At 38.1% G+C, this 26,212-nt stretch overlaps 1 protein-coding gene across 3 annotated transcripts; it reads left to right on the top strand.

The window, feature by feature from the left end:
• The first annotated feature begins 53 nt into the window (after nucleotides 1-53).
• TBP (TATA-box binding protein) lies at nucleotides 54-24,703 on the top strand. 3 transcript variants are annotated; one of them, XM_087424976.1, is made up of 9 exons: nucleotides 60-172; nucleotides 2,902-2,957; nucleotides 3,088-3,295; nucleotides 6,026-6,420; nucleotides 13,693-13,780; nucleotides 19,527-19,618; nucleotides 21,744-21,911; nucleotides 23,132-23,226; nucleotides 23,944-24,703. In XM_087424976.1, the coding sequence occupies exons 3-9, from the start codon at nucleotides 3,242-3,244 to the stop codon at nucleotides 24,021-24,023; spliced, it is 972 nt and encodes a 323-aa protein (XP_087281102.1). In that variant the 5' UTR covers nucleotides 60-172; nucleotides 2,902-2,957; nucleotides 3,088-3,241; the 3' UTR covers nucleotides 24,024-24,703. The 3 variants fall into 3 exon arrangements, with proteins under 3 accessions (XP_087281105.1, XP_087281102.1, XP_087281103.1); XM_087424977.1 differs by having other exon boundaries at nucleotides 62-172; nucleotides 2,905-2,957; XM_087424979.1 differs by lacking the exon at nucleotides 2,902-2,957 and having other exon boundaries at nucleotides 54-172.
• Nucleotides 24,704-26,212: the final 1,509 nt, after the last annotated feature.

Here is a 26,212-nt window from a genome sequence, read left to right as displayed (position 1 = left end):
CGCTTGGGCGTGGGCAACCGGCTGAAGCCGAAGGGCGAAACTGGCGGAAGTGACACTACCAACGCGCGCCAGGAGTTCAGGAGGGTCGGGAAGGGTCGCCGTGGCGGGCGCCTGGGCCGCCTGCGGCTTCACTTCGTTTCTGCGGCCGTTGGTAGTCTCTGCAGCGACTCAGGTAACAGTCCTCTTAGCTTTTCCTCTTCTCTGAGGATTCGTGCAGAGGCGACCACTACAGCGAGGCCTGGGGCGATGGCGGGAGCAGACGCGGAGTGGGCGCGCGGGCCGCGCGGAGACGGCCCTCCCGCTCTTGCAGCCCGCCGGGGCCTGTACCGGCCGCCCCCGCCCCGGCTGCGTGTCGCCGGGGCCGCTTCTGCTGTGGTGCGAAAGCGGCTTCCCGTGTCCGAGCGTGGGTGCGGGAGGGCCAGGACCCGGAGTCTTCCCGTCCTGCCCTCTGTTTCTTCTTCTCGAGGTTGGAAGGCAGATTCACTCTGGCCGGTGCCCACCTGTTTTGCTACCAGCAGAGGTGATTTTATTATAAAGTTGCCCTGGAGACTTTGTGAAGGTTTTTCAGAAGCCAGAGATTCGGGCACGTTAGAGCATAAGATGTAAACACACACCACTTTATTTACAAAGGCTCCCTCCTCTAGGCCCTGGACAATGTGGTTTTCAAATTTAAAACTCTAGGTAGGCTTCTCTACGAAAACATGCTTGAGTTATATAGACACTAGGGGGCTGTGCAGAATTAATTGATCTTTCTCCCTTACCAGTGATTGTGTCCAAAAAATGTCGAATATGATGCTTCAATTTCCAACAGATGAAGACCCTCTCCAAACAATTTTCTTTTCTAAGGATGAGTTAGTGTAGTAATAACTGCGGTTTTAACGACACAGGTGAGGAAAGATGGTCAGCGCCATCACTGGGAGTGAGAGATGAGCTCAGAACAATATAACATCAGGGACGAACCTAGTAACTCAGATTTCTTCTGTAGACTTGCAGTTTGCGGAAAGGGGTTTGAAGCCACCAGTTTCTGGATAAATTTCTGGTCATATTTATGAGTGCTTTAAATCCCGCCCTCCTTGTCTCTTGCCTCAACCACAGCAGTGACTGCCTTAAATTGAACTTCCAGCCTCCAGTTTTTTTTTTTATTTATTTATTTTTATTTATTTTTCCCCCCAAAGCCCCAGTGGATAGTTGTATGTCGTAGCTGCACATCCTTCTAGTTGCTGTATGCGGGACTCGGCCTCAGGATGGACAGAGAAGTGGTGCCTCGATGCGCACCCGGGATCCGAACCCGGGCCACCAGCATCGCAGCGCGCGCACTTAACCACCAAGCCACAGGGCCGGCCCCCAGCCTCCAGTTTTATCTCATCGAATTCATTCACGCTCTTGCCAAAGGAGATCTAGTCATGCTGCGCTTCAAAATTTTGTCACTGTTCTTGTTGTTTATGTAATAATGACTGAAACTCCTGATAATGTGACCCCATTTGTATTTGGTATCACATCCCTTGCAGGAGCCTTCCATACAGTCATGCTAAGCTTGTTGCTTGCATACTGCATGCCCTTTCAATCTTTGTCTCCCTGTGCTTGATCTTTCTTTTGCGTGAGGTGCTGATTTGTAAATTCCTACTTGACTTGCTAGACTGGAGTCAGATGGTCCCTACTTTGTGAAAATACTTGTCAGAACACTTGGCAGTTATCTTGTCTTCTCTTGCATAGCATGTATGCATTTATTCATATTGCATACTATCTGCCAGGTTCGGTTCTAAGTGCAGAGATTGCAAAGACTTGTATGCTTTTTTCTGCACTCAAGGAACTCAGCATAGTGCAGATCTGCTATTATAGCACTTAAGCTTTGCTGTACAGTAATTATTTGCATACCCTTCAAATTGAACTCTGATGCCAAGGACTATATCCTGTTCATTTTTATATTTGTAGCACTTCTATTGTTAATTATAGGATATTGTTATTATAGGTTGTCAAAAAACGTATAATTTTCCTATATCTCTGATATTTTCTGAAGCTGAGATTTTATTTTTATTTTTTTGGCCTGCTTTTTAGCGATGAGTATGTAGGATATATAATCTTTGGGGTCCTTTGTCCTTTCAAAGTGATTGTCAGATTCTTTCATTCATCCAAAAAATGTGTGTCTTTGACATAGAACTTGTAACATTGAGACCTGTGAGTTCTATGTGAGAATATCTTATTAGCTGATAATGTTTAAGCTGAAATCTTATAATAGTTAACATTTATCCTGTGCTTACTAGATGTGATAACTAGATGCTGCTCTTTATGTGTTAATCAGTCAATTCTGTTTGATTCAGTCGGTTCTCAGCAACCCTGAGCAAGTTAGGGATCCATGAACTAAACTAAACAAAAAGTCCCTTGGTTCTCTGGTCTAAAAGTAATTTCAAATGTGTAGCCAGTAAAGAGATGATGACTTAAGGAGAGCCAGATCCAGGCACAGTTTGTATTTGTGTGTTCTAAAGAGGTAAAGTCATTACATATATAAAAACATGATGTATTTATATTTGTGTTTGTACAGCTTCTATCACAGTATTTTATTAAGGTAGCAGCTCAATAAATGATCACATTAAAGTGTATTGCATCCAATTCGATATTTATTGAACTTAACTTATCCTCCCAAGACATGATAGAGAATATAAAAACCGATTGGAATGTTTAAAAACCTAAACTTGGCCTAATAGCGCTCAGTACATTAATAGGGCTTAATACATCTATACATTGCTTAAGAAATATTTCTACTCAGATATGACAGTTTGCTCAGGAATTCATTTTCTCTGGGTGTTATTCTCCAAAAGTTTTTAATGTTGATTATGACACGTTAATTTTGAACATTGTAAGAGTATTTAAATTAAACATGTAACAAAACAATTTTTCTGTTAGCAGTTGTGCATGCAGTCACAGGAAACATAGAAGGAATAAGATTTCAGCATTATAAGGTAAAAAGAAGTGTATTCCAAAATAGCTTCATTTGTTTTTTTTTTTTGTTTTTCGTGTAACCATGAAACTGGTTTATAAGACTGTACAGCTTACCTGTATTCTTACATTAAACTTCAGACTTTTTTCCAGGCAGCATCACTGTTTCTTGGTGTGTGTGAAGATAACCCAGAGAGTTGAGGAAGTTGCTAAGAAGAGTGTGCTGGGGATGCTCTAGGAAAAGACCGAATGCTGAGGCGAGTTGCAGTCCAAAGGGTTTTGATTTGCTAAGAAGAAAGTGAACATCATGGATCAGAACAACAGCCTGCCACCTTATGCTCAGGGCTTGGCCTCCCCTCAGGTAATACAGCTGGAAGGAGGGTGCAGGTAGGACAGCATCTGCTTCCTTAGAGACAGTATAAAAGGGAAGGAAGGGAATTTAACAATCTGTTGTTGAAAATGAATTTATATATTTTTAAGCCTCCCTTATTTTGTTGAGAAGTTCTTTTAGGCTTTGGAGGGGCATGACAGTGTTTAATTTGGGGAGTTTATTTGGAAGCTAAAATATGTACTTGTCTATAAAAACTTAATCTTTTCATAAACACTTATGAAAGTGTTCCAAGTGATTATAGGGTCTTTGATTTTGAAAATAACTCACCAAATTATTTTCTAATTTTATATTTTTCTTTATGTTTAAGGTTCCAAATAACATAGATATGTTTAAAAAGTAGATACTTTTTAAAGTTTTAAATAATCTCTGTTGAAGTATAATTTACATACAATAAAAATACCCATTTTAAGTGTATGTTTTGATAATTGTATACCCCTGTAAGTTATAGAACAATTCAGTTACTCTAAAAAAATCCCTTCCTGCCCCTTTGCAGTCACTCCCCTAGCGTCAGGCAACTACTGATCTGCTGTCCAGAGCTAAAGATAGTTTTGGCTAGTCTAGAATTTCATACAGATGGAATCATACCAGTATGTGCTTTTTTTGTGTCTGTCTTCTTTGCCCAACATAACGTTTGTATATCAGCAAAGTCCTTTTTATTGCCAAGTAGTGCTCCATTGTGTGGATGAACAGCAGTCTGTTTATCATTCTCCAGTTGCTGGCATGAGAAGTGTTTCCAGGTGGGGGCTATTCTGAATAAAGGTGCTCTGAACATTTGTGTACAGACTTTGTATAAAGTATGTTTTTATTTCTCTTGGATAAATACTTAGGAGTGGAATTGCTAGGTCATATGGTAAGTGTATGTTACTTTATAAGAAACTGCCAAACCCTATTCTAAAGTTCCACCAGCAGCGTATGAGAGTTCTAGTTGCTCCACTGCCTCATCCACACTTGGGGTTTTTTACTTTTAGCCATTCTAGTGGTTGCTGAGTAGTATTTTTTTGTGGTTTTAGTTTGCATTTTCCTGATGACTTATGATCTTGAGCATCTTGTCAAGTGCTTATTAGCCATTTATCTATCTTCATTTGTAAAATGTACTTCACATCTTTTGCCCATTTTTTATTGGTTTATCTGTTCATCTTTTATTGAATTGTAATCGTTCTTTACATAGTCTAATACAAATCTTTTCTCAGATATATGTATTGTAGATGTTTTTCCCAGTCTGTGGCTTACTTTTTAATTTTCTTAATGGTGTCTTTCAAAGAGTAGTAGTTCTTCATTTTTCTTGAAGTCCATTTATCAGTTTTACTTCGTGGTTAGTGCTTTTGTGTCCTGTCTAAGAAATCTTTGCCAACCCAGAGTCTTAAGGATTTTCTCCTCATAGTTTTAGCCATTACGTGTATGTCTGTGATTCATTTTGAGTTCATGTTTTATATGACATAAAGAAAGGCAGACCTTTCAAAGCCTTAGTCTTATTAAATTAGTGTAACCTGAATTTTTTTCTAGCCAGTATTTTTCTAGAAATAAGTGATAGGCATGATAGATTGATACCTGTAGTGACAGGACTATAGTATATATTTGGTCTCCTCCCCTCATATTCTTTCTGCAACTGTGTTGTTGAAACAACTTAATGTAAATATTTTAGACATTTTTAGTTTACGCTTTCTGCCAAGTAAGGTGATGGAAGTGGGAAAGGATTGTGGCCCTTTTTGGGTCTTGCACCCATTTGAGAATCACCCGGTGAAAGCTATGGATCGCTCCATGCAGAAATGTTGGTATAATCTTAAGAGGTTCACAAAGCCATTACAAGCTCTGTGTTCTCCATGGGCTCCGTAGATTTTGGTGTCACAGGAAAGCATTGGACTGGGTGTCTGGAAAACTTGGTTGTGATCTTGGCTCATCTACTAATGAGATCTATGTCTTGGGCAAGTCATTTAACTTCTCTTGGTGTCAGTGTTCTTGTCTTTAATGTGGGAAGAATAGCATCTGTTTTCCCTTTCCCAAAGGGCTGCTGTGAAACTCAGATAAATTAATAAATATAACAGTATCTGGAGAAGTTCAGAAGCATTATGGAAAAGCAGATTGATATTCTGATAGATGCATTGGGTTTTGTCAATTTAAACTGTGTGAGAGCAAATGATCAACCTTTTCGAATAGTATTCTAATAATCATCATTATTGTTGCTAACACTTCAGTGTTTTTTCTATATGCCTGTCATCATGTTGAATGCTTTAAGGGGATAACTCTAGGATAACCGTATAATTTATCATCCAAACTGGGACAAGTGCCTTGAGAGTGAAACGGGGTCCTACCCAGAAGGTATGCTGGGATAGTAGTTTAAACAAGGATGTGTGGTCACTCCAATTATCTCCCTTATTCTTTCTAACAATCTTTGAGCATTATTGTCCCCTAGATATGCCTAAACGGTTAAGTAGCTTCCTCAAGTTCTTACACGTAGTAAGTAGCAGAGTTGGATTTCGTACCTAGATCTATTTGCAAATCCTGAGCTCTTACCTACTGTGTTATGGTAAAGAAGAGTGATGAGTCTAAGAACAACAGGTTCCTCCCTATTAATGCTTAATAAACGCATTTATATTCGGAAGGTGTCTGTCTTTGCACGTCTCACCTGCTCTTCTACCAGGCAAGTCCTACAAACACGCAACACCAGCCAGCCTAACCCATTATTCTCCTGACTCTCCACAGGGTGCCATGACTCCTGGAATCCCTATCTTTAGTCCAATGATGCCTTATGGCACAGGACTGACTCCACAGCCTATTCAAAACACCAGTAGTCTGTCTATTTTGGAGGAGCAGCAAAGGCAGCAGCAGCAGCAGCAGCAACAACAACAGCAGCAGCAGCAGCAGCAGCAGCAGCAGCAGCAGCAGCAGCAGGCAGTGGCAGCAGTTCAGCAGTCGACATCCCAGCAGGCAACACAGGGGGCCTCGGGCCAGACGCCACAGCTCTTCCACTCACAGACTCTGACGACTGCACCCTTGCCGGGCACCACTCCCCTGTACCCCTCCCCCATGACCCCGATGACCCCCATTACCCCTGCCACGCCAGCCTCAGAGAGCTCTGGGATCGTGCCACAGCTGCAGTGAGTACTTTGTCTTGTGTCCTCTCCCTTGCGCTTGTCCCTTGGAGCTGTGCTGCTGTTCTTTGTTTTCAGACAGATTGATTTATTTAAGGGTGTGGCATTAATGGTCATCATGTATCAAAATTTGCTTTCTCTCTCACCAAGAAAGGGAAGCAAAGCTGTCTTAGTTAGTGCCCTCAGTGAAAGGTTCTTATAACATCTTCAGAAATTTGGTAGCTTGTGTTTATATACTTGGGCCTATGATATCCAGCTTGGATTTCATTTTTGTTGTTACAGACGATTCCCTGTAGCTGATTTGCTAAATCAAGCCTTGTGTAGTCTCCTTCCCTTGTCATATTTTAGGTCTTTGAGAAAATTAATTGCTTAGACTCAGAATCAGTATAGTTCATAGTGGTCTTTGTTTTTCTTCATTGGTTTTTATGAGGGCTGCATATAAATCTTAGAAGAGCTTTGTCCTTCCCACGAGCTGAGGATGGCTGTTCTTGCCCTAAATGGATTTTTCTCCCTAAATGAGGTGGGTCCTATATGTAACAGAAAAGGAGGGGTAGGAAAAAATTTCTCCTTTCTGAAAATCACAAATATTCCCTTGTATCTGTCAGTGAGAAGTATATAGCTTTTGCTTTTAGGAAGCTTATGGCCAAAACGACGGGTTATTTGAATAACTGCATCACCCACTTTTCTTGTAGGCCATCTCTGATCATTTTTAGAACTAAGTAATGTTTAATTGTGGATTCTAACTGTTATCCAAAGACGTAAATCTTGCCTCAGGTGTTTATTTGATCTGACACAATTTTAAAAGCAAAATAATTTTAATTTTAATGATTTTAGAGAGATAAGCACTTGTTAGTTCACTTTTGTCACCACCATTCCCTGTTGTCTTGCGTTCTTGTCTGGTTCCTATGGCCAAGTTTGCACCTCTGCTTTAAATCATAAATTATAACCAGTTTGGATGGGGTGTTTGTTTCTTGCAGGCACCTTAATCTTTCTGTTATTCCACAAAGCATTCAGTCAGCCCCGTGACTGAGTTTCCACTATCTACTAAGAGCCCCACTGGGTGGGAATTCAGTGGCCTCTAAATCTTAATAGGCTTATGAAGAATTAGGGTAAATATTCAATTAATGAAAATATATAAGAATACTTTTTTAAGATTTTGGGAAGATGGCAAGGTGGGACACACCAGAAGTCTGTCTCCCCACCTGGACAATAAGTGCACTGGCAGAGTCTGTCTGATGTAACTATTTTGGAACTCTGGAGCGTGTTGAAGGCTTGCAACTTCCAGGGGAAGGTTTGGAGGGTAAATTGTGGTCAGTTTTGGTCAATGTCAGCTCTTACCACAGGAACAGCTACCCAATCCCCACCCCCTGCCCCCTGGCAGACAGCTGGGCATGTGTTCCTGGAGCAGCTTGCACACAGATTGTGGGAGCCAGGGTGGGCAAAATGTCCTGTCCTACAAATATTACGGTTCTGTTCTCTGCTCACTGATTGCTGCTGCTGATCAGAGAGGTGCAGACAAAGAGTAGGCAGCCATTGTTGCACCTCCCCCCATTGTTGCTACCCCTCCCCCTCTGGCTGAAGTGACTTTTAGGGGATTTAAAGTGTAGCACCCTTCCCCCTACCTTCACTTACCACTTTTCCCCTTTCGGGAGCCAGACGTTAAAGACTAGGACATTCAAAACCAACTTCATATACCGGAAAAAATAGAAAGCAATGTGCATGCCCAAGGAAAGGCTCAGAAGACCTTAAGTTTACACCTCAGGCTGATCCTCAGCACGGACAGCCTACAACAATCAAAAAAACAAAAACAATAACAAAAAACAGCTAACCCTGGAGAAGGAGGAGAATCTGATTTCTGGAGTTACCACATTACTAGATTCAAATGTCTGGTGTTCAACAAAAAGTCACAAGGCTCACAAACAGAAAAGTGTGGCTCATTCAAAGGAAGAAAATAATTCAACAGAATCTGCCCCTGAAAAAGACTTAATGGCAAATATATTAGACAAAGACTTTAAAACAACTGTCCTAAAGATGTTCAGAGAACTAAAGGAAGATGTGGAGAAAATAAAAAAAAACCCGATGTGTCAACAAAATGGAAATATCAATAATGAGCTAGAAGGCCTAAAAAGAAACCAAAACGAGATTCTGGATCTGAGAAGTACAATATTTGAAGTGAAAAAATTCACCAGAGGGATTCAAAGACGTATTTGAGCAGGCAGAAAAGAGAAGCAGTGAACTTGAGGATAGGACAATGGAAATTATTGAGGCTGAGGAACAGGAAAAAAAAAAGATCGAAGGAAAATGAACAGAGCCTAAGGGACCTGTGGGATACCATCAAGCTGACCAACATAGGCGTCGTAGGTGTCCCAGGGGAGAAGAGAGAGAGAAAGAGGCAGACAGAGTATTTGAAGACATAATGGCTGAGAACTTCCCAAATTTGAAGATATACTTGACTATAAACATCCAGGAAGCTCAACAAGCTCCACATAGGATGAACTCAGAGACACTCACACTGAGACACATGACAATCAAAGGTTCAAGAGACAAAGAGTGAATCTTGAAAGCAGCAAGAGAGAAGGGAATCATCACATACAAGGGGTCCTTGAGCAGAATCAGCAGATTTCTCAGCAGAAACTTTGGAGACAAAAAGACAGTGGGCTGATATATTCAAAGTGCCAAAAGAAAAAACGGTCAACCAAGAATCCTATATCTGGCAAAACTGTCCTTCAAAAGTGAGGGAGAAATCAGGACATTCCCACATAAACAAATGTGAAGGTAGTTCCTGACCACTAGCCCTGCCCTGGAAGAAATGCTCAAGGGAGTCCCGCAGGGTGAAGTGAAAGTTCCTCCAAGCCGTATCGAGAAATAAAGCTAAGTACATTCAATTATAAGAGCTGGTATTATTGTAACAATGGTTTGTAACTTTACTTTTTTGTTTTCTACATGATTTTAAGAGACTAATACATTTAAAGAAAAAAAAATTATTAGTGTAAAAGCTAGTATTACTATAACTTTGGATTATAACTCCAAATCTTGTCTTCTATATAATTTGAAAGACTAACGCATTTTAAAGAATTATTAGTGTATGTTTGGGTCACACAATGTGCAAAAATGTAATTTTGTGACATCAGTAACCAAAAGGAGTGGGGACGGGGCTGTAAAGAAGAAGAATTTTTGTATGTTATTGAAGTTAAGCTGCTATAAATTCAAATTAGAATGTTATAACTTTAGGATGTTAAATGTAATCCCAGTGGTAACCACAAAGAAAATAGCTTAGAATAGACACAAAAGGAAATTAAGAAAGAACTTAAGTATTTCACTATAAAAATCAACTCAACACAAGAGAAGAGAAGAATGCAAGAAATGAGGGATGAAGCAGCTATAGAGCACATAGAAAACAAATAGCACAAGGACAGAAGTCCCTTCTTATCAGTAATTATTTTACATGTAAGTGGATTAAGCTCTCCAGTCAACAGACAGAGATTGGCAGAATGGATAAAAATACACGATCAACTATATGCTGTCTACAGGAGACTCAGTGGAGATCCAAAGACAAGCAAGTTGAAAGTAAAAGGATGGAAAAAGATAATCTATGCAAATAGTAAACAGAAGAGAGTAGGAGTGGCTATACTAGTATCAGACAGAATAAACTTTAAATCAAAAAAGGTTACAAGAAAACAAAGGACATTATATATTAATGAAAGGTTCAATACAGCAAGAAGATACAATAATTATAAACATTTGCACACCTAATGACAGACCATCAAAATATATAAAGCCCGAACTGACAGAATTGAAGGGAGAAATAGACGGTTTTACAGTAAAAGTTGGAGACTTCAGTATCCTACTCACAATAATGGATAGAACAATCAGGCAGAGGATAAGTAAGGAAACAGAAGACTTAACACAATAAACCAACTAGATCTAAAAGACATATACATAACACTTTACCTAACAGCAGCATACACATTCTTTTTGAGTACACATGGGACATTTTCCAGGATATACTATGTGTTAGGCCAAAAATTAAGTCTCAATAGACTTTAAAAGAGATGTACAAAGTATCTGACCAAAATGGGATGAAGTTAGATATGAGTAACACAAAGAAAACTGGAAAATTTACAAAATTGTGGAAATTAAACAAAACACTTTTAAACAGCCAGTGGATCAAAGAAGAGATTACAAGGGCAATTAGAAAATACTTAGATTATGGAAGGCAAGTAGACTTTTGGTGGTGAACATGATGTAGTCTATACAGAATTTGAAATATAATGATGTGTACTTGAAGTTTATATATTATTATAAACCAATGTTACCTCAATAAGAAAAAAAAAAAGAAAAGACTTAGAGACAAATGAACGCAAAAATACAAGATACCAAAACTTATGGGACACAAAGAAGACATAAGTAAATGGAAACACCTCCTATGTTCATAGATTGGAAGACTTACTACTGTTAAACTGTTGGTATTACCCAAAGTGATCTAAAGATTCAGTGCAATCCCTATCAAAATCCCAGTGATGTTTTTTGCAGAAATAGAAAAATGCATCCTAAAATTCATATGGAATCTCAATGGACCCGAATAGTCAAAACAATACTTAAAAAGAAGAGCAAACTGGGGAACTCACACTTCCTGACTGCAAAACTTACTACAAAGCTACAGTTATTCAAAGAGTGTGGTATTGGTGTAAAGACACACAGACCAGTGGAATAGAATAAAGAGCCCAGAAATAAACCCTCGCAAATATGGTCGATGATTTTAGACAAGAGTGCCAAGACTATTCATTGGAGAAAAGATAGTCTTTTCAGCAAATGGTGCTGGGAAAACTGGATATCCACATGCAAAAGAATAAAGTTGGACCCTCCTCTAACACCATATACAAAAATTAACTCAAAATAGATCAAAGACACAAATGTAATACCTAAAACAATAAAACTTTAGAATTTTATTGTTTTAGAGAGAGGAAAACTTTAGAGAAGAAAACAAGACAAAAGCTTCTTGACATTGGACATTGGATTTCCTGGATATGACACCAAAGACACAGGTGACAGAAGAAAAAATAGACAAATCGGACTTCATGAAAATTAGAAAAAATTCGTACATCAAAAGACACTATCCACAGAGTAAAAAGGCAGCCCACAGAATGGGAGAAGATATTTGCAAATCATATATCTGATAAGGGATTAATATCCAGAATATATAGAAAACTCCTAAAATTTAACAAAAATGACAAACAGCCTGATTCAAAAAAGGGCAAGAGATTTGAATAGACATTTCTCCAAAGAAGATATACAAATGGATAGTAAGGACGTGGAAAAATCCTCAACATCACTAATCATTAGGGAAATGCAAATCAAAACTACAATGAGATACCACCTCATACTCATTAGGATGACTGCAATAAAAAAAACAGAATACAACAAGTGGCAAGGATGTGGAGAAATTGGAATCCTTGTGCACCCTTGGTGGGAATGTAAAATGGTATGGCCACTGTGGAAAACAGTATGGAGGTTCCTCAAAAAATTAAAGTAGAATCACCATATGACCCAGCAATACCACTTCTGGGTATATACCCAAAAGAACTGAAAGCAGGGTCTTAAAGAGATGTTTGTACAACCATGTTTATAGCAGTATTCATGATAGCTAAAATGTGTAAATGAGCCAAATGTCATGGATGGATGAATGGATAAGCAAAACATGGCATATGCGTATAATGGACTATCATTTAGCCATAAAGAGGAAGAAAGTTCTGCGGTATGCTACAACATGGGTGAACCTTGAGGGCATTATGCTAGGTGAAATAAGCCAGTCACAAAAAGACAAATACTGTATGATTTCACTTAAATGAAGTACTTAGAGTAGTCAAAATCATACAGATAGAAAGTAAAATGGTGGTTGCCAGGGGCTGGGAGGAGCGGAGAATGGGGAGTTATCCTTTAATGGGGACAGCGTTTCAGTTTTCCAAGATGAAAAGAGTTATAGAGATGGATAGTTGTGATGGCTACACAACAATGTGAATGTATTGAATACCACTGACCTGTACACTTAAAAATGATTGAGTAAATTTAGCCGTACACTTAAAAATGGTTAAGAGTAAATTTTATGTGCATTTTAACACAATTTTTATACAAAGAGAAAAAAGAATACATTTAACCATTATATGACTGAATTTGTGATAGATGCACCAAAATTTACTTGATTTGGTTCATAAGTGGTTAAATGCTGAAGGCAAGTGTGTATATAAAGTTGACTGGAAGGAAATAGATGATGAAGTGAAAACATTCATTGAGTTGGTCATCCTAATTGGCCTTATAGGTGTGTATTAAAGAAGACAGCCATCGTCTCTTCAGCCAAATTGTAAGCCATCAAAAGTATTGTATTTTGCCAGTACAGGAAAAAGAGCCAGAAACAGCGATGAGCTAGCACTGATTGGAGATGTATTTGTGATCTAGAATCAGTATTCACAGGACAGTGATGTTCCAGGCCATGCATGATGGTTGATGGGCAATTAGTTTCATTCAAAGGGTATTGCCCATTTTGAGTCCATACTTTTAAACCAGGAAAATATAGAATCGTTTTGGATTTGCTGTATTTAAATATTTATTAAAATTTCTAATAAAGTTGTTTTTCCACTCTATATTTATTCTTTTGTAAGTTATTCATAAAATTATATAAGAATATTGAAAATAAAAACAGGCCATTGGACCCAGATAATAAATAGTGATATCTGTTTTTCTTGTTTTACTGAGGGTTTTTTCGTTTGTCAGAGATATTGAATTCTTGTTTCTGCAAAAGATACTTAATTTTGAGAGGACTGAGAAAGTCATGCCTGCATATTTCTTTATAAATAGTGGTTTTGGGGATTAGTGGCAGTAGTGGTGGTGTTTCAGAGCTCATGGACGAGTTGAGTCAATACAGGTGAAAAGCTGAGGCAACTCAATCCTGACTCCACCACTTAGGAGCCATGTGTGTCGTGAGCAATTTACTCCTCCATTCAAGCCTCAGCTTCTTCATCTGAAAATGGGAATGTTGATAGTTATGACTATGAAATGAGGATCTGTAAAATGCTCACGATGGTGTGTTGTACTTGTTAAATACTTAATAAATGTCAGCAACTTTTTAAAAATTTTAATATAAAAAATTAATATGAATTTAAACTAATTTAATGAAATTATATTAGTTCTAGTGAAAGAATTAGATTTTTAGGTTAATTATCTGGCACCTCATCCTGTAAAAGTTAAATAAATAATCATGTTTTCTTTTCGAATTTCTTGCAGAAATATTGTATCCACAGTGAATCTTGGTTGTAAACTTGACCTAAAGACCATTGCACTTCGTGCCCGAAATGCTGAATATAATCCCAAGGTCAGAGCAATTTTAATGTATTTCAGACTATAATAATACAGGAATTTACTTTTAGGTCCCTAGATCAAAAAGTTCGTATCATGCTTAAGTTTGTTGACACCAACAAAACAAGGATTTAAAGCAAAATGTGTATCGTTGTTATTAAATAGGTACCATGTGAGAGACCCTAGGAATATAGTAGTCTGCAAGATAAACTAAGTTTATATACCCCTTGTGGTGGGGATCATGTGAAGTTAGAGAACAAAATATATAATATGATCCCATTTATATTTTGAAAACTATATAGAATAGAATGACATGCTGTCTGGAATTTACTTCAAAATAATTCAATTGGAGAATTGAGAAAGGGGGCACATGGATGAAACAAAATTGGCCAAGAGTTAATAATTGTTAAAGTTGGATAATAAGCACAAGGAAATTTATTACAATATATATTTTTACGTTTTATAACTTTTAAATTTTTTATAATAAAAAGATTAGGGGAAAAAAATACCTACAAGTTTTCTGATTTTAAGAGCTATCTGAGTGTATATTAAGTCTTTTATCCCTGCATAGTAGAAAAGCTAATTTTTTAAAAATAGTAAAGATTTGCATTCAAAAATGAGTGGACATTCTTAGAGGGCCAGACAGAAACCAGGCATCTGAATCTAGAAGATGGTCAGATTGAAGAGCTTTGGGGCAGGGTCCTGCAGAAGACAGCTCCCCCAAAGTGGGAGCGTCTATCAAAGAGCAACTCCAAGACAGGTAATTAATTACTGCCATGCTATTTATTTATATACAAAGCAAACTTGTATTAAATTGATTTCTTGTAACAAAGGAAAAATAAGATTTTATATCAGAAAAAGAAAAGAGAGGGCAGAAGGACAAACTTGAGAATTTAACTGTGAATGACATGTGACAGGCTGTCTGTGTAATGTGTTTTGCCAGGTTAGCACCATGTCCTTTACTGATGTCCTTCTGTGCCTCCCTTGGTTAGATTCCCCATCCAGGTTGCCCAGGAGAGCTTCACTCTTTCTTTCATAGGATATCATTTGTTGATGGTTACCTTGAAACAATGGCCATGTAGCAGCATTTAAGCTGAATGGTAGAGGAGGGAAAAAGAATAATAATAATCTTAAATAGCATAAAAAATATGTGGAACTCCCTTCATATCCAGTTTTTTAGTTTGCTTAATCCTAACCAGAAGAATTAACTCCCAAGAATCAGCTTGGTCAATTTTAGGAACCAAGTCTTTTTTTCTCAATTGATTGATTGATTGTTGTGCTTCCCACCCTCCTGAGATATTTGTCTAGGTGTTAAAAGATGTATTAATGGTTGTACAGGTACTACTTGGCTGGCCAGTAAATAGTTGAGGACAATATTGTTATCTGGCTCTGTTTTAGCCAGTGAATTTATGATAGTTTGTTGGGTAAGCTGTTTCATTTGTTTTCTGAGCCACAATCCAGGTCACATGTCTTAGTTTAGGAACTCCTCGCCAGGGTAGAAATCTCTTACAAACAGTGAAATCATGTTCTTGTACCTCTTTTGTGACTATGTTGGGATCTTAATAAGATGTGTTACCTGAGGTTTTTGTTTTGAATGCTTGGAAAAGCTGGATAACAAATATAATGATGGAGCAAACAGCAAAAAAAGGGTTAATACCAAGGGGAAGAAGTGAGAGAAAGAAGAGGCAGTAAATAATAAAACTTAAGTCTGTTGTGTTATCCTGGGTCTTGATTCAGAGGTCTTGGGAGGAAGCTGTATTTTCAGGAGTCACGTCTTTCAGGAGGCTGTTGAGTATATTTGGGGTCGGTCTTCAGGCAGAACCCATATCCAGTTGGATTGTGAGTACATGCAAACTGGGGAGTGTATTCTGATGCCTGAAAATAGTATTTTAGTTAGGAGAGTGTGAAATGCTTTCTTGTAGGCGGTGTGAAGGCTGACTTCCATTGACGCCTCTTCCATCTCACTGTCTGCTCCTGTGTATCATGCAGAGATGGGTGCGGTGATGTCTTTGGAAACGTAGCTTACCACTGTGGAGCATATGACTGTGTACAGGACATTGGCTTGATGGGACTTGACAAGATCAGGGTATAACAAGGTTGAGACTTGTGGGGGAGCCAGACCAATTCTCATAGGCCTTTCAGGAGCAGTTTCATAGGGTGAGAATTCGTGGGGATTTTGAGGTTTGGATCACCTTGTCATTAGGGCTAAGACTGTAGGCCAAGGAAAATAAAACTGTTTTTGGAAACTTGGACTGTTTTAGCGTTGGCCTTTTAACAAAGGAAAGCTTCAATCAACAGAAAAACTGTTTACATACTGTTATTAAGCATATCTAAACTTTTCGATTTGGGCACTGAATGAAATCTAAGTGGGAGCCCAGAGCCTTGCCCTCTATAACCGTTTTTCCTGGCTTGTGATAACTAAAGATACGGCATTTCTCAGCAACCCCTTGAGCTTCTCAAGTGAAATATCCCCACCAATATTTTTGTAAAGTCTGAATCAATGTACATATTTTTCTCTGTCATTTTTCTGGTGGTGATAGCTTTTTGTTGTGTGTCTGTATGCACACACGTGTCTGCATATGCATAAGTATTAAAATTTGAAGATGATTTTGAGTGACACTAAGCCATTGAGATATTTCAATAAAACAAAGAGAAAAGATAATGACTAAGTTTCTGCCTTCCCCCTCAACCTGAAAAAAAAAGATTATCCTTGTGGTATCAGTGGTGGCTAAACCTGGTAAGAGATGCTGTTTGCATAAATTAGAGAAGGCGCTTTCCTTAGAATGAGCTGTAGTCTTACAACTCATATTCCTTCAGGAGTCTGATTTCCTCTGTTAAGTCATGTATTTATTTTTAATGTTTTAATTGGTGATAACCAAAGAAGATAGAAAACTCTTATTTTCATAATGACACAAACCCAAAAGCTTATTGACTATTAATATTTACTCATGAACCTCTAGAAAGATGACTGTCTTTAGTAGAATGAGCTATTGGTAAGGGAATATTTTATAACAATATTTGGAAGTTAAACTATATCAGTATAAAGTATACCTTGATTATTTTAAATATATGAGTCATTTTTTTTTTCCTTTTTGAGGAAGATTGACCCTGCACTAACATCTGTTGTCAGTCTTCCTCTTTTTTTTTCTTTCTCCCCAAAGCCCCAGTACATAGTTGTGTATGGTAGTTGTGGAGTTGTAGCTCTTCTATGTGGGATGCTGCCTCAGCATGGCTTGATGAGCAGTGAGTACGTCCATGCCCAGGATCTGAACTGGCAAACCCTGGGCTGCGGAAGGGGAACGCTCAAACTTAACCACTACGCCACCGGCCAGCCCCTCTGAGTCATAATTGAATGACTCGTTAGCATTTATCATCAGGGCAAAACATCAGTCAAAATGAGGCAGGTTTAGATTTATTTTGATAGTCAAGAGATTTTTGTTTACTCTTTTTTTAAGGAAGAAAAGTAAAGCAGATGAGTTTAGATTGGAGTAGTATTTAACAGTTATGTAGGAAGCAGACAAAATAATTTTATAGAAGTGTAGTGGTGTGTTTGCCAGCTATAACAGGTAGGTAAGCTGGATAAACAGTTGGCTGTGAGTTGAGATAAATGTTAAGTAATGGTCTTAAGTTGAGTCTCCAAATCTCTAAAACGTAACCTTGTCCTTATGTACAAGTGAGAAAGATCCAGAGTCAGAATTTCTGTAATAACTAAGAAAGAAAGCTAAGAAAGAAAATGGCTCATTTAGCTTTTGACACTTTTCGGTCAGCCTGATTGAGCTAATTAATTTAAATATGGAGAACATCAAATATGCCTAATTATTTTAGAACCCCTTCTTTTTACGGTGAGAGAATAAATCTTTATGGTTAACCAGTGTCCATTTAGGAAACCACAAAGATACCTAGACAGAAAAACAGTTCTATTATTTTGAATTTAGAGTAAGAATTTAAGAAAGATTTGTCAGAACTACTGAAATTTTTTAATCATTTAAAGCATTTTACCTTTAACTTTAAAATATAATGTCAGCATATTAAGTAAGATGATGCGTATTTCATGTTGAATTTATGATATCAATAAACTGTAACAATTTCCTTAATAAGGAAATAAAATATATATTTCTCATTAACTATTGTACCTGGTATAGACTCAACCACTTATATTAATTATTACATTTAGCCAAAGCAATCCAGTGTTGTTTCCTATAGACACAAGGGAAACTAGGAGGCAGATAACCAAGAAATGTCTAGCTGTCTATCCATCAGTGCACATTATATATCCATTTGATAATTTGTTTAAAGTGGCAAAAATGAACATTATATTAACATCGTCCTTTCACCAATTAATTGAATGGTCATTATATAACATATAAAAATGAAAGAGTAAATAAAAACTGTATTGACCAGTGTTTTTATCTTTATCTTAAGAAATTATAATATTAAAAAAAGTTTTTAAGGGGCTGGCCTGGTGGCGTGGTGGTTAAGTTTGCGTGCTCTACTTAGGCGGCCCAGGGTTCACAGATTCAGATCCTGGGTGTGCACCTACACATTGCTCGGCAAGCCATGGTGTGGTGGCACCCCACATACAAAATAGAGGAAGATTGGCACAGATGTTAGCTCAGTGACAATCTTCCTCACAAAAAAAGAAGGTTTTAAGTGTTTGTCTAAGATCCTAAGGTAACTAAGGTCTGGAAGTCACCAGTTAACCACCATGGCAAGTTCATATGACGTGTAGCGTTATAAGAATTAATCTTTTATCTATCATAATTTTATTTAATTGAATACATAATTTTATAATTTTCTAGTCTCTAATGAAATGATATTAGTTATCTGACGAATAAAACCAGTAGAGGGAATTTAGGAAATGCAAAAGAATTAGGCTTTTCCTGGGACTTGTATAAACTGGAATATAGTGCTAGCGTTTTTACATGGTGGTAAAATCAGAGGGAACACAGAGCAGCTTTTAAACTAAAACTGTTAAAGCAATCTAATTTGTCAAAGGGTCATCTCAACTAGAAATATTATATGAATTTTTATGTAATTAAATATTAAAATTTTCTTGTTATCTGAAAGTAATTTTTTGCTTTTTATCATGTAACGTAGTAACTGAAGCCATTAATTCAACCCATGGTTGAAATATTTTCCCCATGAGATAAATTTTAGCAAGAAAAAGATGTTAAAACTAAGTGGAAATTAAAAATAAAAACTTTGATCTTGTCTTACTTTCCATTATATAAGCGCTAATACATTCATACTGTGTCTAAAAGTGGATTGGAAACTGTAGTTCACTTCACTACATATTGATATGCTTATAATCTGATTCATTAATTCCTTCTGGAGGTGGAAAAGGTTTGTCAGTTTATTTGCGTAAAAATCATTAATAAAACAAAATTTATAGTTATAGAAGCTAATCATGATAAGCAGCAAATATAAGTTAGAAACAGAGGCACTGGTATTTAACGATGTATTTCGTTAAAAAATTTTGCAAATATTACTTACCTTCTCTTGTTGGAATGTGTGTGGGTGAATACACAGGTCTTGTACTACTTAATAGTCAGTTTATCTGTTCTGCTCTCTACTCAAAAGCATGCATGCCACATGGTGATGTAAGGGAATCCCATGTAGGAACCTGTGACAGATATTTTGATAACTTTGCCTGCACCAGATCTTCCTGATTAGTTGTGATGTTCTCTGTCATTGTCTAGTTCTCCCCACAGAAATCAGCAGTCTGGCATGACCTCATTAACGATTGTCTCTGGCTGTTTTAGCGGTTTGCTGCTGTAATCATGAGGATAAGAGAGCCCCGAACCACTGCACTGATATTCAGCTCTGGGAAAATGGTGTGCACAGGAGCCAAGAGGTAAGGTTTAAGGAGGTCATTCTCCTGGTCTGTAGTTTATGAAGGAAACAGTTGTATTTCATGGTTCCTAGGTATCGGGCTAATATTTGAATAAAATATTAGTGTTGCTTTCTTATTAAAATGATTGATTCTAATCACTTTAGACAGCATTAATATCATTTTCATAAAACCATGCGTGAGTTCCACATGCACATTACAGTGCTCATTTCCATATACATTGGTTGCATTTGATGTGTATTTGATAAATTATAACATCAAAACTATTAATAAGGATCCCTTTATGTAAAAATTTTCATATATAACACAAATTCCTCAGGAAGGAATCACAGAATTTCAGAGCTGATAGTGTGAGAGCACCATGTGTGTGGGTCACAGATGCCTGCTGCCCCTGGTTGTAAATAGTCTTAATTACGAGGGCTTGCATGATACAGGTCTGAAGGAATGCACCCCTCTCATAAAGTGCTGTTTCCCATATTCTGCTTCTGTTTGGGGTGATCCGGTCTGTGAAGGTTAGCGCTTTGGGGCCTTGTCTACAGTCATGCGCTGCAGAATGACATTTTGGTCAACAACAGACTGCATAGATGATGGTGGTCCCATAAGATTGGTACCATATAGCCTAGGTGTGTAGTAGGCTATACTATGTAGGTTTGTATAAGGACACTGTGATGTTTGCACAATGACAAAATCACCTAATGGTGCATTTCTCAGAACGTATCCCCCATTGTTAAGCGAAGCATGACTGTATTATTCTAAACCTTGTCTGACAGAGCCCGCATACTTGGTATAAGGCAAAAGTTGGGGGGAAGATTAGTAACATTAGCTTGGTAAAGCTTTTACAAATGAAGTAAATTAAACTTTTGAAAGAAAGATAATAAAATGCACTTGGAGGTGTCAACACCTAGAGGGACTGTGGATGCCTTTGCTTCTTCTGAGCTTGGAAGTTGTCTTGAAGTGAAGGGAAGGCCATTGGTGTGGATGTTTTGGCTCTGGTCTCTTCGAGTTTTTTCAGAAGGCAAGACGTGGGTCTGTCCCTGGCTTCCACCTAACTCTTCATTTAGGAGTCTTTTTATTTGCTTGTTTTTACCTGGCTAGATGGAACATCAAAAACTTCAGTTTATCAGTGGATGCTGGATGTTTGTTTCTGTCCAGACAGCCTTTTCCTGCAGTGTTTAGCCCTCTTTGTCCAGAGCATTTGCTGCAGCTGGACTAGTGTTAGATCTAGTTGGGTGATTATTTTATCAAGATAAGAAACCATAAATAAATTTATTTTCCTCAAAGCAAAAAAAAGCACTGCATATATGTATGCTTAATTTCTGTCTTTCCTGGCCCCTCTTGAGAGTCTTTTGTTCATGATGGTAGTATTACTTTCATTCTGCTGTTCTTCCCTAAGCTCTACATTGCTAAGTCATAGTTTATCCAACATATGTTAAAGAAATGTATAGAGACTTGACATAAAAGAGGATAGAATTAGTGTATGCATAATTCAAGTATAAACCTTATCAATATTTTCCTATCAAAACGAAGCTTGTTAGTTTTCATCTCTGTAGGAATTTGTGGGCTAAAATACAATAATCATGGTAATGATGATGATGATATTTTATTTCATATTTATAAAATCTAAAGCTATCAATAATTTGGTGAATTGTAAAGGTGATCATTTATGTAGGCCTACAGTTTTCTGTCAAGGAGACAGGAGTACTTTATAATAAAATTATTAACATCTGTTGATCTTTTCTCTTATTGGAAGGGAGGTGACCAGTTGACACTTTCCTTTTGGTGAGGAAGATTAGCTCTAAGCTAACATCCGTTGCCAATCCTCCTCTTTTTGCTGAGGAAGATTGGCCCTGGGCTAACATCCATGCCCATCTTCTTCTACTTTATATGGAACCCCGCCACTGCATGGCTTGACAGGCGGTGCGTTGGTGCGCACCTGTGATCCGAACCTGCAAACCCCGGGCCACCGAAGTGGAGCACGTGAACTTAACTGCTGTGCCACCAGGCCAGCCCCCAGTTTACACTTTTTTAAAAAACACCTTTCCTATTTTGGACTTTTTATAAGTTATTCATCTAAATAATTATTTTAGCTGGCTTTGAGTATAAATATCTCACTTTTTCCTTTCCCTAGTGAAGAACAGTCCAGACTAGCAGCAAGAAAATATGCCCGAGTTGTACAGAAGTTGGGTTTTCCAGCTAAGTTCTTGGACTTTAAGATCCAGAACATGGTGGGGAGCTGCGATGTTAAGTTCCCTATAAGGTTAGAAGGCCTCGTGCTCACCCACCAACAGTTCAGTAGGTAAGTCTGGAATGTATTGTGATTGCTTTTGGCAACAATTCATTTATAATCTATTTAAACATTCTTCATGATAAAACATATGCAAAATAATTAGTATGTAGGAACAAATGATGTAGTTATAGATGTATTTATTATTGAAGTTTCTTCCTGATGTTTTTGTAATATCTATTATTCTCACCGGCCTCCTACTTCCCATTTCACTTAGTGACATCCAAAACTCCCCTTTACTGGGATGAAATTGATTCCCCTTCTGTATGTTTCATCATTTTATTGCTCAATAAATGCATTATAAATGCATGAATTAAATTCACAACCTCTTGTACCAATTTTTTCCCCAGTTGTTTGAATCTTTTCTTCTAGTCAACATTACATCAGATGTTCCAGAAAAATGTTAAGTTGGGTGATATTTCTTTCCATTGATTTTCCCTGTGACTTCCTGGTGAAGACTTGCCCACCTCTGCAGCCTCTCTGCTCGCAGTACCACTCAGACTTGCCATGCCCCTCTTGCACCAGGGCCTTTGCACATCCCACTTTTATTCCTGGCGCACTCTTGTCTCACTTTTCACCTAGGAAGCTCCCACTTACATTTCAGATATCTGTGCAAGCACTTCTTCCTCAGAGAAGCCTGTCCTGAACTTTCTACCAGGTGAAACACATACACACCCTAACTGTTTTCAACCTCTCTGAACTAACAAAATGAGATTACTAGGGTTAGAATAAGACATACCAGTAGTGCATTCAGTCAGACAGCGTGGTAGGGAAAGATTTGTTCTCCAGCCAGTATCTTGTCTGTCACTCTGGTTAAATTGCCTGACCAAAGTTAACAGCTAGAGAATATTTCCACTTAATGAGATGGGAATGATTAAAAGGCAAACTGTTACTATCAGATCTTAGAAATAAATGATAATTGGGCTCTTCTAAGTTGATAAACTTGTCCAGAATGAAGCTTGATAAGGGTCAGAGACTACAGAACATAAAGTTCTTGTTCTTCTGTCAGAAAATCCAGATTCATTAGAGGGTTACTTGGGCTTCAGGTGCCTATTTCAGGTTGGCCTCACCGGCCTTACATCCTCTCTCCTTGATGCTACTTGAAGAACTGGGCTTTCCCTCCTGATTAGTTTGCTGTTTACTTGGCATTTTCCCTTGTACAGGTCCTCATTTTATCTAAAAGCATGGGGCAGCTTTTAATTTCTAAACTGTTTTTGCCATTTTCCTTCTAGTTATGAGCCAGAGTTATTTCCTGGTTTAATCTACAGAATGATCAAACCCAGAATTGTTCTCCTTATTTTTGTTTCTGGAAAAGTTGTGTTAACAGGTGAGTCGTAACAGCAGGTAGTATCTGAAGGTTTGAAGGAGTTTCAAGAGTGGCGTTTTCTCAGTGCTGAAGAGTAATTTCACAATGTTGGGACTTGTAAAGAGGCCTTTGCCTCCTTTTTTTCTTCCTCCCACCCTAACGCTGATGAGCAACTTACCCACTAGAGGGAGTGAAAGGAGGGGAATCAGATCACAGTCCTGCTGGTCCTTCAGCCAAAGCGTGACCTGTGGTGGGGAGAGGGGGAAAGGTAAGCATTGGATAAGAGATGGTGTTTTAAGTTAGAAATCGTCCTCTAAAGCTTTGGGATTCATCAGCAATATCATTTCGAGACGACAGAGGAAGATTGAGAAGAGCTTGGTTGAAGGCAACAATTGGGAGAATAAGATTCAGCCATTCCCACTGCTGCCCTGGTCGGTTCAGGACCTGGTATAGGGACCAACACTGGTCACAGGGGCGAACTGCAGAGGGAGGCCAGATTCACCCAGGGCATTGCTTTTGTAATTTAAAAGGCCATTTTAAGAAAATATTGCTTTAAAAACAAAACTAGGATTGTGACAAGGGATTCCATCATGAATGTTTTAATGCCTGCATCTGTTAGTCTAATTGGGTATGGAGAGAATTGTGCTTACCGTTTTGTTTTAAAGTAGTGATTTCACCTTCTTAATATATTAAGAAATGCCATTTCAGATTCATCTCTATTCCACCTTGTCTTCATAGGTGCTAAAGTCAGAGCAGAGATTTATGAAGCATTTGAAAACATCTACCCTATCCTAAAGGGTTTCAGGAAGACCACGTAATGGCCCTCGTATACCCCTGCCTCCCCTACCCACTTGTTTTTTTAAAACAAATCGTTTTGGTACATTTAAATGGTGGTGTTGTGGATGGCCCGATGTGGTGAGAAGATGGACGTTCTGTGGGTTGCAGCACCAGGTGAAGCTCTCCTGCATGTGTCCCCCACAGGAATGCTGGGAAGGGTGTTATTTCTGCACAGAGACACTGCAGCGTTACTGTAAGTTGCTCATACTGTGCTGCTATTTGGGCAGCACTGCCCGTTAATTTATATTTAGATTTTTAAACACTTACTGCTGTTGACAAGTTGGTTTAAGGGACAAAACTAAGTGTTAAAGCCACCTCTGCAATTGATTGGACTTTTTATTTTGGTTTGTTTCTTCCTCATAAACCATAGTTTTTATATTTCTACCAGAAAAGAAAAAATCTTTTTTAAAAGTGTTGTTTTTCTAATTTGTAACTCCTAGGGATAATTTTTGTGCCAGACACATTCCGCCTTTCAGTATTGCAGGACAGGATAGATGTATTAATGAAAACGATGGCTGTACATAGTTTTCTTTCTTCAGAGTACTCTGTACAATAAATGCTGTTTATAAAACGGTGAGATTGATGTTATAAATAATACCTTGCAAGATTCATGTGATCATACTGTTAAAAACTTGTATTTTAGATATAATGCCTGAAACCATTTCACTGTGTTTGCTTGTTGTCCTTTCAGTCAGCATTTCATTATATGTTGCAAGGAAAATGGATAAACTGCCTGAAAATTCAAGGTTGCAGGAAACATGTATTTATTATGTTCCATATATTGAGCACCTCCTGCTTCCCGGACGCGTTGGCTATGATTCTCACAGAACCTGCATTTAGGTCCTGTTCCTCTTTTGTGGGTGTGGAGGTATTTGCCCGAGATTACATAGCTAGTGAGCAGCAGAAACAGGCTCTAAGCCAGAGGCCTTCATGTTAAGCTGGGGTGCATCCACACACTGGTGAGGGCTGTGTGTGTTTCTCTCACGAACATCAGGTGGGCATTTGTAACTTGTTGGGTTTCATTCTTGGGGTGTGTTTTTTTTTTTAATTGTAAAGATATACTTTCAAACAGCTCAGAGGTATATAATCAGAAAGGAAAGTTCTTTCTTCGTCTCCCTCCTGCCTTTTTCCTCATGGTAACTACTAGATGAGTGGGTATCTCCCAAGCCCTCTTGTGTGCAGGTGCTTTCCTTTGGGGCTGCTTTTGATCCCATATTTGGAAAAAATACTAAAGCATATGTTCAATTTTATAACTTTCCTTTTTTTTTCAGTCAGTATATACCATAAACATATTTCCATGATAAACATATTTCCATGGCATGGAGTCCAGTGGTGTCACAGATATATGACGTCATCTCTTGTGTACCTTCATGTATTTAACCATTTCCTTAATCGTGGTCATTTACGTTGTCTGCAGTGTTTTACTGGTCTACACAGTGCTGCATGGAACACCCTCCTGTGTGTCTGTGTGGATGAGTACAGGTATTTCTCTAGTAAACATTCCTAGGAGTCACTGTATTAAAGAGTATTCATTCGTTCTGAGATGTGATGGATCCATACCAGATTGCAGTCCAGAGAGAACACACGTGTACTGAGTGCCCTAGTCTTGCATTTCCCAGTCATTAGTGATGCCAATAATGTGTGGATTAATTGGAAAGACACCATTCCAATATTACCTCTTTCTATCCAAGAAAGAAGTGTCTCTCCACACGTAGGTCTTCTCTTCATTTCTTCAGTAAAGTTTTATAATATTTTTCATATAGGATTTTTACATTTCATAAAAGTTAATACCTAAATATTTTATGGTTTCCGTTATTTTATTATAATTACTTCACTGAATTCTTATTATTAAACTTACAGTTGTAAAATACAGCACACACAGGAAACCTAACAAATGTTTAGCATACTGTATTACTCAGAGGCAGACACCCCTGTAACCACCACCCGGAACCTTGCCAGCTGTCCCAGAAGCCCCTCTTTATGCTCTAGTCCAGCCACAACCCCAACTCACCCCAAAATAACCATTATCCTGACTTTTTAGTAAAATCACCTAAACAGTAATATAGTTCAGTCTTCCATTTAAAAAAGTAGTTGTTTTTATGTCTGTTTCATTCCTTAAGTTCCCCCTCCATCTCTTTTCCTTAAAATTTACAGGCCATTTGGCTGGTAG

The sequence above is a fragment of the Ceratotherium simum genome, chromosome 38 (genome assembly GCF_057802395.1).
Source record: "Ceratotherium simum simum isolate JZ-2026a chromosome 38, ASM5780239v1, whole genome shotgun sequence".
NCBI lineage: Eukaryota > Metazoa > Chordata > Mammalia > Perissodactyla > Rhinocerotidae > Ceratotherium > Ceratotherium simum.
Note: the sequence above shows the minus strand (reverse complement) of the source record. Positions and strands in the feature narration are given on the sequence as shown.

What these genes read in the sequence shown, in the direction of transcription:
- TBP (XM_087424979.1), top strand. Translation starts at nt 3,242, where the DNA reads ATGGATCAGAACAACAGCCTGCCACCTTATGCTCAGGGCTTGGCCTCC. An exon ending in AGGGCTTGGCCTCCCCTCAG is followed by an intron (nt 3,296 to 6,025) that starts GTAATACAGCTG and finishes GACTCTCCACAG; the next exon opens with GGTGCCATGACTCCTGGAAT. An exon ending in ATGCTGAATATAATCCCAAG is followed by an intron (nt 13,781 to 19,526) that starts GTCAGAGCAATT and finishes TGGCTGTTTTAG; the next exon opens with CGGTTTGCTGCTGTAATCAT.